Raw genomic sequence first — 15,360 nt, 5'->3', positions numbered from 1 at the left:
CAATTGTGATTCAAATACAGACCACCAAACTCAGACAAGCAAGAACATGTAAGGAGATATTCTTTACTGTAGCCCCATTATCCTTTCCATAAACAATTAAATTAAAACTTGAACTTCCTCCAAGCCAATGTCTGGATCTGATATTTGGTGTGGCTTTCTGTGATTTCATTATTATTTCTCCACTTACCTTAGAATGGAACATGATATTACAACATTCGATGGCCTGCTTGAATGTATAGCTTGAATGTATGCTTGTAGCAGAAGTTGAGGACATCCTATGCCAATCTTCATTGGATCCCAGCTTGTGGCTCAGTCAGTAGAGCATGAGACTCCTAATCTCAGGGTTGTGGGTTTGAGCCCCACATTGGGCAAAGGATTCCTGCATTTCAGGGTTTTTGGATCAGGGTCTCTTCCTACAATTCTATGATTCTATGACACAGCCAGTGGGAGATCTGGATTTATCACTGTAACAAGTGCAGTTCAACATAGCTTTGACTGTATCTTTTGAGTACGTAGTGACATCGATAGGATAAGTGAACTTTTACTATTTTCTTTTGTATGGAAACAGGAGGTAGCACAGCTGAATGTGCTTTACAGTAATTTTAAATACAATAAGTAGTATTGGGATTTCAATCTAAGACTGTTAAAGGTGCATTGTGGCTTTTGAACACGCTGCTTTAGTGAGTGTAGTGAAGGGTGCCTTTTGAATGAGTGAAGGCAATGAACGTGGCTAAGAATACTCTAAAATCATGTACTCTTACAGTGCCAAAACCGTGACTGAGAATATCTTTTCCAGTGCAATAAAAGCAACTGTAGCTGCTAATTTACATTTTCAGTGATGGGCCAAGAGAAATTAGCACATTTAATATATTTTTTTTGCAGAAGCCTGTGAAGCTTGTGTGTGTAAATTTCTTTTATGTTTGTTGTAAGAAAAAGTAAAAACAAAAACAAAACAAAACACAACTGTGACTTTTTTAAAAACAAAAGCAAAACCAAGGTTAAAGTCTGAAACGCACTTATTAGGGAGCCTGAAACTTCGTACTGGGTAAATCTGCGCAGGATTCTGTTGCAAATCCCTTCTACCTTGCTAGCTTTATACAGTACATTTGAGATATTTTTAATGTGTTGTAGTGAATTTTAGTTGAACTGGAAATGTGTGTGTGTGTGTGTGTGTGTGTGTGTGTGTGTGTGCATCTTTAATAGCACAGTGCTTGCGTAATGTACGAGGTATGGTGGTTTGTTTTTTATTTACTATGGGTTCTCATTTTGTATATGTTATGAACCACCCTGTAATCTTCAGGTGAAGGGTGATGTACTAATCAATCAATCAATCAATCAATCAATCAAATAGGTAAGAGACTGAGCTATGAGCTGAAAAGTCCCCTGTTCAAATCTCACCTCAACCACAAATCCACTGTCCTCCAGGACTAAGTCAGGCTTTAATCTTAGGAGCATTTACTTAGGAGTAAACCCTACTGACCTCAATGGGACTTACTTCTGAGAAAACATGCTTAGGGTTGGAATTACTGAGTCAAGCACACTAAGCCCTTAGAATAAGTGCAAAGCAAAGAGTAGTTGATGGGTAGGTCTGTTATTTGAACACACAGGAGTTTTAAAAGCACAAATCGGTCATTTCTCCCAGATGCACACAATGCATTTGTTCATGGTGATTCACACCTTTGCACTGCAGTGTCCTTGCATACATCCAACATACAGCACTTCAGTCACACCCACACCTGTGGTATTGGGGCCAATGTGTTGGAGTTTGACCAGGGAGGCTTGGATTCAAATCCCTGCTTTAGTCACAATAAGCTGTATGAGTGACCAGCTTAACCTGCATTAAGGGGTTGTTCTGAGGATAAAATGGAGTGGGGACCATTTGTGTCACTCCCAAAGTTTCTTGGAGGAAGGAATTAACAGTTACACACCATCCTAATATTGCAATGATTGTGTGCAACTTCTTGCCCACACTTGATGTTGAGAAGAATATGCCGTTGTAGAGAGTAGGGAGAGCCCTCCAGAGACAGTTTTACTTGTACTGAATGCCTGGATACCGTGATTATTATTAATTTTGTATATTTTCAAGATGGAAATAATTAGTGTAAGGGAGATCACAACGAAACTTATAATCTGGAGGACATTTCTTGTCTTTCAGAAGACACCATTATGAGTCTGTAAGTAATCCTTTGTACATCAGTGATCTTTAATGTACTAAGATTAAAGCATGTTTACAAAGAGATGGAAATTAAAAGAAGAAGAAGAAGAAGCTTCAGTCCACATGTCTAAGTGTGCCTGGCAGTTCTGGAAGTTGACTGTTTCCTAACTGATGTTAGTTGCATCTGAACTGAAGCTGCTTACTTGCAGTTTTGGGATGTTCGCCAGAAACGTAACCATAGCAGAGGGTCATGAGCTCAGGCCTTCCTCTGAAAGTTCTCATACTGCATCCAAATGATATTTTCCAACTTGGATGGAGTGGAATCATTTAAGCCTCATTGGATGCAACTTAAGGTTGGTTCACATGCGTGTGCTCGTCTGTTAAAGCCTGCAACAGCAGCAAATGACTTGCATGTGTGAATGGGCCTCTGCATATCGGACACTATAGACAGAACGGTCATGTTGTCTGAAGTCACCTTGAATTCACTGCTTCTCAGTAGAGTCAGTTCTCACATTCAGCAGCTGGCCAGGAACTTGAAACATCCAGTGATATATGCAGGGATGGGGAAAGCCCTAAGAAAAGACAATTTAGCCTGCAACTCCCACCTTGTCTTGAGGCCAGGGAATAAAAGTATTAAATTGCATCCCATTTGGTTAGACCAGTGTTTCCCAAACTTGGGTCTCCAGCTGTTTTCAGACTACAAATCCCATCATCCCTGACCACTGGCCTTGCTCGCTAGGGATTATGGGAGTTGCTGTCCAAAAACAGCTGGAGTCCCAAGTTTGGGAAACACTGGGTTAGAGTGCAAGGTTGGTTGTGTGTGAGAAATTCCTTGTCCCTCACCCTTCCCATTTCATTCCTTTGTAGCTCCCCCAGAAGCCTATCCTGAGGGAGATAGGCTTCTTCTTTGGGAGACTCCCAAAAAGGACTGTGATAAGGAGTTGGGGGTGGGTGGGTAGAATAGGGCAGAGGCAGATTGTAGCCTTATCCCTCCCCCACTATTGCACTCCACATTCCAGGTCTTTCCTTAGAGCCCTCCAATTCTTTCAAAAGTCTTTTGGGAGGGCACAGGAATCTGCATTGGGAGGAATTGGTGGGGAATCCCATTTGCACGTATGCTTTAGTGAATACTGCATGGGATGCGGGTGGCGCTGTGGGTTAAACCACAGAGCCTAGGACTTGCCGATCAGAAGGTTGGCGGTTCGAATCCCCGCAATGGGGTGAGCTCCCTTTGCTTGGTCCCTGCTCCTGCCAACCTAGCAGTTCGAAAGCACGTCAAAGTGCAAGTAGATAAATAGGTACCGGTGGGAAGGTAAACGGCGTTTCCGTGCGCTGCTCTGGTTCGCCAGAAGTGGCTTAGTCATGCTGGCCACATGACCCGGAAGCTGTACGCCGGCTCCCTTGCCCAGTAAAGCAAGATGAGCGCCGCAACCCCAGAGTCGGTCATGACTGGACCTAATGGTCAGGGGTCCCTTAATCTTTTACAAGCTCCTGTACAGATATTCTCATGTGATTATGACAGGCATAGGATATCCCAAGACACACACCCAAGCTGCGGTGCCATAAAGTAGTTAAGGGAGCACTTATCTCCTACCTGTGCTTTCTATGGGAGGATTTCTTTGGATGTTCAGGATCATTCAGGACTACTACATGCTGGGAACAAGCAGCAGGCTATAAATCGCATCCTGTTCGTGAGCACGCAAAGGAATCTGGCGGACTACTGTTGGGAAGATCAGCCTTCCCCAACCTGATATCTTCCAGATGTTTTGTATTACAGCTCCCATCATCCTTTTCTGTTGGCTGTGCTCTCTAGGGCTGATGGGAATGGTTGTCCAACAATGTTCAGAGGTGCCATATTGGAGAAGGGTGGACTAGATGAACCTATGACATAGTTCAGTAGGACAATCCTTATGTTCCTATGACCTTTACTTTGAGGAAAGTTCAGACCTCTGGTCTAGAATGCTCAGGCCGGTGAGTCGTAAGAACGGGATTTTTAAAGATGGGGCTGTAGTTTCTCCAAGCCTAGTTCTCACTTGGCAGTGGACTGTACCATTTCAGGTGAAGGCTGTCATAACCAAATGGTCCTCTATAGCAATAAATAAATAATTCCACATAAGGTGGAGAACCAGCATGTCAGGGAGAAAACTAATGCATCTTCTCAACATCTAGTTCTGTGCAGGGTATTTTGTATAAAGGAACAGCCAGCAATGCAAGCCCTCACTTGCCGCCTGAAGTGGTAGGGCCCAGACATTGTGTGGCCCAAGTGATAAGGTTTCCTTTGATACGTTTATCTCCACTGATAATTTTTGTTCCTATCATAAGAAACTCTTCTCCACTACAGCTGATCAGTGCTAGCCATCTCATGCAACCAACTGTCCACGATGTTTTATTAGTGCTGGCCATCTCATGCAGCCAACTGCGGCAACATGATAAGAGATGGAATAGCATGATAGCAAAAAGCATTGAGCTGGAAGTCTGCACACCAAACTTCACAGCTTCCACAAACTCAATTAGGCAGGTCTCCAAGCCTGACCCCCTCACCTCCATATGCAACATGTGGAATAATGCTGGTCTGCCTTGCAGTGCTGTTGTAAAGATTACCTTGAAACTGTACATGAGGGATGTTGAATACTGTATTTTTTGCTCTGTAAGACTCACTTTTTCCCTCCTAAAAAGTAAGGGCAAATGTGTGTGCGTCTTATGGAGCGAATGCAGGCTGCGCAGCTATCCTAGAAGCTAGAACAGCAAGAGGGATCACTGCTTTCACTGCGCAGCGATCCCTCTTGCTGTTCTGGCTTCTGAGATTCAGAATATTTTTTTTCTTGTTTTCCTCCTCCGAAAACTAGGTGCGTCTTGTGATCTGGTGCGTCTTACAGAGCGAAAAATACGGTACTTGAAATGGATGATGATACCTGCAGCTTCTTTCCTTATTAGTCTTAAAAAATTCCTGTTAGAGTTTCTGTAGTCTGGTGCTTATGATTACACTTCCCAGGATGCCTGGGGTGGGGAAAGCAGAGTGGGGAAAGAAGGATAGAGAAGTTGGTAGGGTCCGCAGAAATGTAATAATGATATATATTAAGTTTGGCAATCCAGCCTAGTGTTTTGACCTTGATGTGACAAAGCTACCGAAACCAATTCATAATCTAGATCTCTTAAGAAATATCACATCCTTAATTCAAACTTAGACCTTTCCCTCAGTAATCAGACTCGCCCAGCAGTTTGTGCAATCCCACCCCCTCTTTGTTCTCTAGAGTCTCAGGGTAGGGGGCTATTCTTGCTTGTAAATTGTAATTCTTCAGAATGGGCATGTGATAATTGTTATCTGATCTTAATCACTAGCACATAGAATGGATGCAGGTGACATCTTGTAGCAAACAACCTTGTCAGAATAAACGACAAGGCAGAATGATGCCTGCTGGGCACTTTCTGTCTTCCCATGGTTTGTTGTTTGTGCTAGGATGTGAAGATCAGGACAGATTGTTCAAAAGGCAAAATCAGGAGCTGGACAGCAGAAGGCTGGGTTTGCTAGATGTTAATTTCAAGCAGAGTTTTGAAGATGTGGACACCTAGCTAGTTCTAGCTGAGATCTAGCTTGTGATTAGTAGCAGTGGTTATTGCAGGGAAGTGTCACTTTCTGCTGAAATTGCATTTTGTGGGGTTTTTTAAAAAGAAAATTACAGATAAGAGTAAGCATTTGTTCAATCAAACAAGAGCATCTTAGACTTCCTGGTTTATGTCCTTGGTTTTGCTCATGCTCCTCCCTCCAGATAGACAAAATGTGTGACATGAGGTTCTACTTTAAAGTAATAAATGCAGTGGAAATGCTAAGGCCTAAGCAGAATGTTTTATTCAACAAAATTAAGGGCAGTGAGGGAATACAATTGCTGCAGGCAATTGTGGGTAAAGGGAGAATACTATTTTCACACATTTCTCAAAATGCTGCTTCCTCCCATCCCCACCCCCAATGTCAATTTGGGTAATTGATTGCAAGTTAAACTATTAATTTTAAGAAAAGCAGAGCACACTTAAGTCGGCACTCTAATTTTGGAGTCTAAAATGAAGAGTGCTGGATTGTTTTAACTGTAGTATAATGCCAACAGCTACTGCATGTCTTCTTTTAGCTGCCTTTGTTCTCAAGAGTGCTATCTTTAGTTTGTGATTACAGCTAGATTATGGATTACAGAGATCCCATCATGGGAGTGGTTGTGTCTCCAGTTTCGTCCTAAATTGTTTCATGCTAACTGGCAGAGGTGCTCTTAGCAGAATCTGCAGTTGCCATGTAACTTGGAGGAAAAGCCTTCTAGAAAACCACCTTCTGCCTTGAATTAGGTTGGGCTGCTGGCTGGTTATGTAGTGCTTTCCAGAAATGCATTTAAAAATACAACAGCAGTAGCTCCTACAGAGCCAAGTCAGGTTGGCATGACCAACAGCTGAGTGTTTGCTAATTACGTGCCCAGTCTTGGTGGCAATGAAGTATGGACTGGCTAATTAAATGGAAACCACATCAGGGGATTTAATCTTAAGGACAGGAACTGCTGTGTTCTAATCAGCCTCCTTTTCTTCCCACTCCACAGCAGAGTAACAAAGCTGAGCTTGTACCATCATAGCTGTTCCCATGGCTGCAGACTATGATGTCACAAATAGATGCATTATGGCCATAACAACTCGTACAACGATTTCATAATTTATTCTACACTTGTGGGATTTGGAGAGGTGATGTACCTCCAATACACATCTAAGAGCAGCAGCAAGAAGGCCAGCTGACGCCCTTCCTCCAAGTCAGAACTGGAGCTGGGTAGATGAGTTTTGCCAGGGAGTTTGTTGTATCACTGCCAACACCGTATTCTACATTCAGCATGTCAAAAGGAGGCATTCATGGCTGGTCTGCAATCAACTGGAGAAGCCACTTCATGCAAAATTTCATTTGGGTTATAACCATTACTGTAGCAATTTGAACAATTTCCTTCTGGGTAGTGTAAAATAAAAATTGGATGTGATGTTTCACTCTAAGAGATGCTCCACCCCCAGGCTGTTTTAAATGTCGCAGTTACTTTTCCTGTACAAAAGTACTCACTCCTGTTTAGGAAAATGACTAAAAGCTGTGTGCAGAGAGTCACACAGTAGGTGCCCCTTGATGGGAGAGGCTGGTAGATGGTAAAGCATGAATGGCTAAGCCATGCCCTCCGGATTTTGTTGGACTCCTTATCTCATCAGCCCCAACCAGCATGGCCAATGGCCGGGGATGCTGGAACCTGTAGTCCAATGATATATAGGGACTGAAGTAAATCTGCCAAACAAACAACAAAACCCTCCAGTGTGAACAGAACCATGATTTGTATTAAATACATTTGTTTGAAGTTAGTCAGTGCAAAATGAATTGGTTTCTGCCCCTTAGTTTGGCCTACCCAAATTTGTGTTCCCTAGAATTGAAAGGGAGTATTAAAAAATGCTTTTTAGAACTTTATTGTAGTCTTTCTCAATATTATCCTTGTCCACATGAAGGAGAATTTTCCTGTCAAATTGAGGAAGGCAATAAGATTTTTAACTTAGATGAGATCTGAACACTTCCAAGAATGCACTTTTATATTGTCAATGTCTGCCTAGATAAAACTTTCACCTCTTATCTATTGGAATAAAATAAAGCTGTGTCTGAGATTAAATATGGAACTGTGTAATACTTGTTCTCATTAACTCTCTCCAGCCTTGGGGGTGGGGTGGAGGGGCTAGAATGTATCTGCCAAGATTGTGTTGAGTGGAACATTTCTGAGTCTGTAAAATATTTGAAGTAAAATATGAGACTAGGGGAAAAGAGGCATATTTTGTCAATTCCAAAAGGGGTCCTCCACACACCTCACAAAATAAATCCCTCTGTCCCCCATTTCTTGTTGGAAACATTTACAACATATGATCTTTAGAAGGTAAAACCATGGATTTTGCAGATTTTCAATTTGAAAGCCTACCATTCCCATTTTAAAGAATAAGCATAACTGCAAACATGACTGCATGCATGAAACATACCTGTGATGGATAGACAGGAAATTAGCTGCCATGTCCCATAGTTCAAGGGAGTAGAGTAATTGGGTACAGGTCTGTGTTCCAGGGCTGGGAAACCAGCTGTTTTTGGAATCCCAACTCCCACTAGTCCAACAGTGAGTTGCAGTCCAGAAGCTCCTGGAGGGCAACCAGTTCGCCATCTTTGATTTACGCAGTGCTTCATTTAGTGTGACCGTTCACCAGGGTTCAGTTCTACCACCTGTTTTGAATGTCAGAATTCAGGTTTCGATAACAATCAGTGATCCTAAAAGTACTGGTGCATACGAGTAGATACACACATCCTTCTGTCACTGAATTTTTACAGGCAGGCTATAAAATAACCTGCTTCTGTTTCAGCTAGACTGCAGTTTTCAGCATTGTTTTTTGTGTTTGTTTTTTTAAAAAGTTCTGCATATTTAAAAGCTAGCAAGTTCTTGGCAATATCAGAAAACACGATTTTAAAATCTTCAGCTCAATTCAGCTAGGCAGACTGAGGGCCCAAGGCTTCTATGCATTTCATATTTGATTCATAATACAAAACAAAATGAGTTATATGCCCATGTCCTAGATAAGGCAACACCAGAAGGCATTTTTAAAACTTATGTTGGCACCAAAATGTGCTAACACAAATATATGCCAGTTATAAAGCAGGGGTGTTCTGGATCTGGCCACTATATGGGAATGCTACAGGTTTAACAGAGTCTGGGCTAGTAGGGCCTCATTCTGAGAATTATCCAAGTGGTACCGGGAGTCAGGTGTGTGGGCTTAGTTGCCCTGGTTTGACTCTGCTGGTGCCTTACAGGGTTTGGGTGGTCCGAGGATGGTGCCGCTGCTGCTTCTATTCTGAGAATGACCAACTTTGACGCAGCTGATTGCAGCCTTCCATATGCGATCGATATAAATATGCAATATCTTTACAACCTTTTCCTAACACACTGTTGCTAATGCCTTCTTGTTAACCCGTGATTGCTCAGCTTCTGCCGTGGTATGTCTAGTCTTAAAAGCCACCCTTCTTTTTCCAGAAGAACCGACTCCTTCACATAAAATCATCAGCCCACCCTCTGGAGTTACTTACCCTCATGATGATGTCTCGGATTATGGCCTCAAGCCATACACCCCCTTCGCTTTGTCTAGCCTTTCGGCAGATCACATGGGCAGATACGGACAGCCAGATAGCCTAGGGTCAAAATGCTACTTGGACCCGGGCAAGGCTGCCGGTCCCCCTACTTTGAGCCCTAGGATTGAGATAACACCATCTTATGAACTGATTCACTCGGGGGGTCCCTTCAGCAGCAGAGACACAGATCTATTGGTAGAGCATCAGTCCAACTCAGCTACTGCTAGCCCAAGGTTTACCCTGCCTGTCCCTGGCTTTGAGAGCTACCGAGAACCGCTGTGCCTGAGCCCTCCTAGCAGCGGCTCCTCTGCAAGCTTCATTTCAGAGACAAATTTCTCTCCTTATACCTCACCATGCGTTTCACCAAATAATGGCCCTAGTGATGACCTTTGTCCACAGTTTCAAAACACCCATGCTCATTATTCCCCTAGAACCTCGCCAATAATGTCCCCACAAGCAACCATCGTGGAGGATACCTGCTTGGGGCCACGTTCAACATCTCCACGTCCCAACTCAAGGTCGTCATCGCCAGGAGCAAAGCGGAAGTACCCTTGCCCCGAGCTCTACGGGAGTCAGCAACCTTGCACTTCTCCACGGCAATCGAGGACCCCCTCTCCGCAAGCCTCTCCCCAGGTCCCCTTGAGAGAAGACGGCTCTTCGATCACTTACACCCAGTTATCCACCTCTTCTAGCCTCATGGATGCAATGAGCAACCTCACCACCGATCCCTCTTGCGGAGTCCCCACAAAAATATGGAGAACCAGCCCGGAACCTTCGCCGATGTCTTCCCACAAATCCAGCATGCCGTGTCACGTTCTTCAGCCTATTGAATACATTGGACCTTGCGAGCAGGATGATCGGAGGAACCCACCACCTGAGTCTATCTTATTAGTGCCGCCATCTTGGCCAAAGCAGCTGATGCCTGCAATACCCATCTGCAGGTAAGCTTGCATGTCTTGTGGTCACTCTTTCTAACAGGTCTGATAGAATTTGTTCCTGATAGCCCAAACCTCCATTATGTGTGTGTGTGGGATGGTCTGCCTTTGCCTACTTTCTAAACAATAACTACCACCGTGATACACAAGGAAATTTTTTAAATAAAAGGCTCTTGCAATACAGGACCTGTTGTTTGGGTTGCCAGCCAGTTGTTATGTTATGGATGCATCCAGAAAAATGCATTCTGATATGTAGCCAGTCGTTGGGAGATGCCATGTCCACCAAACATGGGATGATATCCAGCTAAATCACTCTGGGAGTAGAGCCATTGAAATCATTGGTCCATCTAGCTCCATACAGACTGAAATCTCCAAATCAGGAGACATGCCTAGTTTCATTTGTGGATGCTGAAGACTGAACCAGGGATCTTCTGTATGCAAAGCAGATACTTGGTTATTCCCAAGTAGGAACACAGTAGTACCTCTGGTTGCGAACGGGATCTGTTCCGGAGGCCTGTTTGCAACATGAAAAGAGCGCAACCTGAAGCACCGTATCTGTGCACGTGCGCAGTGTGATTTAGCACTTCTGTGTATGTGCAAGTGCCGAAACCCGGAAGTAACCCTTTCCAGTACTTCCGGGTCGCTGCTGGACATAACCTGAAAGAACATAACATGAAGCAAATGTAACATGAGGTATGACTGTACTTGATGCACCAATCATCTAACTTGGTATAAGGCAGTCTCATATCTCTCTAAACTGACAATAAGTGTACAGTTTGTACACATTAGATTTGTTTGCTGCTCTTGTTTGTCTCTGTGCACGTACAAGCCCACCTCCAAACAGTAGAAATAATTTGCTAGAGGTAAAATTTTTACCAGGGACCTGTTTCAAAGGGTGGAGATATTAGCAAACATATGATTTTAATGAGATACTGAGAATGTGGGGACAGAGCACTTAGGCAGACATAAGAGAGGAGTTCGTAACTCTTTCTGTACCCACTAATTCTCCCTTTCAAGTGTTTCCCCCAGCTAGCATTCACAGAGCTGGACTTAATTGTTTTCAGAGGAAAAAAATTGTTTACGCATGTCCAGCGGAAGCATTTGCGAGGAGCAAGGCTAAAGCATCTCTGCTTGCCCACTAATTTCTCCATTCAGTGTTGTCTCTTACCCCTCCCTGCATTAGTGTAGTCAAACATAAGAGAGGCCTTGCCGGATCAGATCAAAAGCCTATTTACTTCATCCAGCATCCTGTTTTCCACAGCAGCCAACCAGATGCCCCCAGGAACCCATAACACAGGGCATGAAGTCAACAGTCCTTTTCCTACTGCCTCAGAATCTGGAGGCTCCATAAAGTAATTGTGATCCATAGTCATTGACAGACCCTGTGCTAATTCTCTGAGGGAAGGCGAACCCCTCCATTTTTCTTAATGGAGGCTGTGCACCCTGACCTCTTTTGAAAGAAAAAGAAAAGCCAACCTGTGTTCCATAATGACGTTCTCCAACTTAATGTCCCTCTTCTCTGCCCAGCATTCCTGTGCACTCCCTCCCACCACTTGAGTGGCCCCTCTCCAGTCATTCTGGCTCTTATGAGCTGCGGATTGAAGTGCAGCCCAAACCCCACCACCGTGCCCACTATGAGACGGAAGGGAGCCGAGGGGCGGTCAAAGCGCCAACAGGGGGGCACCCTGTGGTCCAGGTAAGAGCTTTTTCTTGGAGAAGATGAACTGTGATGGCTTCTTGATAGCTCTCCACCTCTTGGCAACCTGCCTTGGCACCACATTGTTTGGGAAAACAAGGCTAGTGCAACATATTTATAAAAAGTGTTTATGAATAGCAGACAGTAGTCTCCTACTGGTCAGGGAAGATATAGTTCTTCTATCCACTTTACAAATACTTGGAGGCCAGGCCATGGAGTCATTTTCCTGACTCTTGTTTTCATTTCATCATTTGCGTGTGTGGGTGTGTGCGTATGTGTGTGTAGCACTTCAGTTTTTATAAACTGCTTGGAGACTGCTTTTATATTATGTGACATATATGAAATAAAGTTGTACTCTTGGCCCTTCCAGGACCCAAGGTACAGTACCTAGCTCTTCCCTATAAAACAGCCCTGGTCTAGAAACACCTATAAGTCATTTTAAATCCCTGACTTCACATTCAGGCATAAGTAAGGTTGTTCCATGGTTTATTTTTTTCAGCAATAAAAAAGTTATTGTGAGAAGAAGAAATGGGTGCTTCTCAGGGATTGAGATGCTATAACAAGGTGTGAAAAAAGCATTTTAAGTTTGACAAACTAAACTCAGTATGATTGAAAATAACAGGTCTTGAGTGATGTTTTAAGATGGAGCTGTATCTAGATACAACAGAGGAGGCCCAACTCTGCTGCTTCAGCCTTTGCTGAACTTCGCAGTGGCATAGAATCATTCTGTAGAGTTGGAATTCAGTTGCTAGTGGAGTCAACCTGTGTATGTATTGCCCTTTGTAGGGCTTGGCAGTATAAATCAAGCTGACATATGGGTGGTTTGGAGTCACTTATCTCTCCTCCTTTTGCAATATCTTCTTTACGCCAGGAGGAGATTGTTTCATTGGCCAGGGTTAGAGTGTGATAAGAGGAGAAGCACTTCACAGAGCTGGCACTTAGTTCAATGAGGCATTTGATGGCCTACTGTAAAGTTTATGTAGTTGTAAAGTGATAGGGCCACGGGTTTACTGAGTTCGTGCATTCATAGAAGTAAAGTCACTGAGTTCAGAGTAAGATTTTTTTATATATATCTTTTTTGCAAGGTGGATTGAGGTTGCAGAAGTAGAGATGGGGTGTCATGGGGATAGTGAAGGATCAGGTGAACTCTCTTGAGTTTCATTGCAAGTGTGCAAATCCAGGCTACTTTTAATGGGAGAATTCCAGCTTGGCTAGTCTAAGTTTATGGAGGGAATTAAAATAGGACCCCTTAGTACTAAATATGGCATGTGTTGCTATGATAGGGATCCAAAGAAGAGGCATGAACATGAACATGTAAGAAGAGGCATGAACAGCTGTGTGTTCAGCTGGTGTCTTTTAGCCATTTCTGGATAACCTGTTTATTGAGTGTTCTTCCTGATTTGTTTGCAAGGAGGTTAGATGATGTTGCATCAAAGCTAGAGTTATCCCACACTTTGCATTTCCCACCAATTTCCTTATTGCATTTCCCACCAATTTCCTTACTGCATTTTCCTTTGCATTCCTTATTGCATTTACCTTTGCATTCCTTATTGCAATTTCCTTTGCATTTCCCACCAATTTCCTTATTGCAAAAGAGTCTGATCTTTTGGACCCTCCTGGTCCCTTCCAAATCTACTATTCTATGAATTGCACAATCTGAATTTGCCAGTATGTAGTTGAATCCCATCCGAAAATAGTGACAGTCTAGAATTGCTCTTGACTGTACTTTCTTGCCACAGCAGTTCCTAGTGCACTAAAAACCAATCTGTGACTTGTCTCCTTAGCATTGCAAGTTGTTGAATAGTAAAACCAACAAGCCTGGTTCTGTGTTTCTTCTGTCCTGCTCACACATGGATCCTGGCCAACAAATGTTTTTATCCCCAAAGTAGTCTAGATGTCCAAGTGCAGAGTGGTTTTTTGGGTGGGAGAGTATTTAGATACCTCAATCTCCCATCTGCAGCACATCACACCAAAAGCTGGAACATGCTTATTCTGGTGATAGTCTAGCATGGTTTTGAAGCTGTCCCTAATCAGATGTACTGAAAGGGGCACATTGAATCCCCATGGAAAGGATGGCTGGATGCATCCTTTTTTCATCTTTAAGGCTATATATTTGTTGCAAATGATTTAACACTGTGGTGTGTGGAATGACAGGATACTAGAAGGGTTATCTGTCAGAAAGTTCTTCCTGATGTTTAGTGAGAATCTCCTTTCTTGTAACTTGAATCCATTGGTTCAAGTCCTACGCTCCAGAGCAGGAGACAGCAAGCTCACTCTATCTTCCATGTGCACAACTGGGGTCCCTGATTGCATGGGGTACTTAAGGGGGAGTTGTCAACTCATGCACAAGCTCCCCTTTGCAGATATCCATGCTGAACATGTTCACAAGATAGCTCTACACATGTACACGATGCATGAAAAGGACAGATGTAAAGTATACACAGGATATAGGTTATTTACCTATTAAGTCAATTTGCATGGCCACCCAAAAACGTATGTTTTCCATATGGCATAAACACATCAAAAGACTAATATACAATGCTGAAAATAACACAAAAGGTTAAAGACGGCTACACATTCTCTCTAGCTCTGCTTTCCTTCTTTGACAACTGTACTTGGACAGAGAACCTTGTGGGCATGAATGAATATAATCAAAGATTAATAAATTCCAATCCAGCGATTTCATTGTGTGCTTGTTTGTGTTTCCCTGTTCCTGACATTACTTAAGAGTTTGAGGGAGGAGGTGCCCGTTCTGTTGAATGAATCTCTGAAATATGACTCTGCTTACTTTTTTTTAAAGTCGTCTTTATTTTTGTGGGAGCTGACTTTGGTCAGGGAAGGGAAGCTGCGCAGCAGTGGATCTCATATCCTCCCCAGCTCTATCTTGTGGTTTTGCTCTCTGAGGCCACTTCTTCTTCTTTGCAGTCTTGGTCTCGGGAGTTTGGCACACGCCGTAGAGGAGTATGTGCTCCAGGGTGCTCCTAGAACACCAGAACAATTGTCCGCCTGTTAAAGTGAGAGCCTCTGGCAGGACAAGATGCATTCAGCGAGGACATGGGCTTTTGTGTGTTTAACATCTTGTTCGAGGGCCCAGAATAGCAACAACTGGCTCTGTGTTGAGGACAAAGGCTGGTGTTGACATGCCGCTTCCCCTCCCCTCCCCTCCCCCCACCCAGGTTGGCACAGTCACCCAATTTGGAGAGGATGTGGTACACAGACACATCCTTTGCCTCTCGGTAAACTCCCGTTTACCAGCAGTTCTTTAGACGTTTGTACAAAGGGTAGCCCCGGGCAGCAAGCTGCTATAAGCACAGAAAAGTAGAAGTGAACTATGAATGCTCAGCTGTGATAGATGCACTCGGCGCACGCTCAGAGGCACCTGTTTTTGTCTCAACGAATTCAGATGTGCCAGGGCTGGTCTTCA

General features: G+C 43.5%; 1 protein-coding gene across 6 annotated transcripts in view; it reads left to right on the top strand.

The window, feature by feature from the left end:
• NFATC2 (nuclear factor of activated T cells 2) overlaps positions 1-15,360 on the top strand; it is a gene marked incomplete at its 3' end in the record, with an annotated part of 137,225 nt that overhangs the window by 20,685 nt on the left and 101,180 nt on the right. For 5 of the 6 annotated variants that reach the window (XM_083618494.1, XM_083618496.1, XM_083618492.1 and 2 more), the window contains exons 2-3: positions 9,211-10,246; positions 11,768-11,936. In XM_083618494.1, coding sequence (XP_083474620.1) covers positions 9,211-10,246; positions 11,768-11,936 — 1,205 coding nt within the window. The remainder of the gene's footprint in view (positions 1-9,210; positions 10,247-11,767; positions 11,937-15,360) is intronic. The other variant, XM_083618495.1, reaches the window with a different exon arrangement.

The sequence above is a fragment of the Podarcis filfolensis genome (genome assembly GCF_964270895.1).
Source record: "Podarcis filfolensis genome assembly, chromosome: 6".
Classification (NCBI taxonomy): domain Eukaryota; kingdom Metazoa; phylum Chordata; class Lepidosauria; order Squamata; family Lacertidae; genus Podarcis; species Podarcis filfolensis.
Note: the sequence above shows the minus strand (reverse complement) of the source record. Positions and strands in the feature narration are given on the sequence as shown.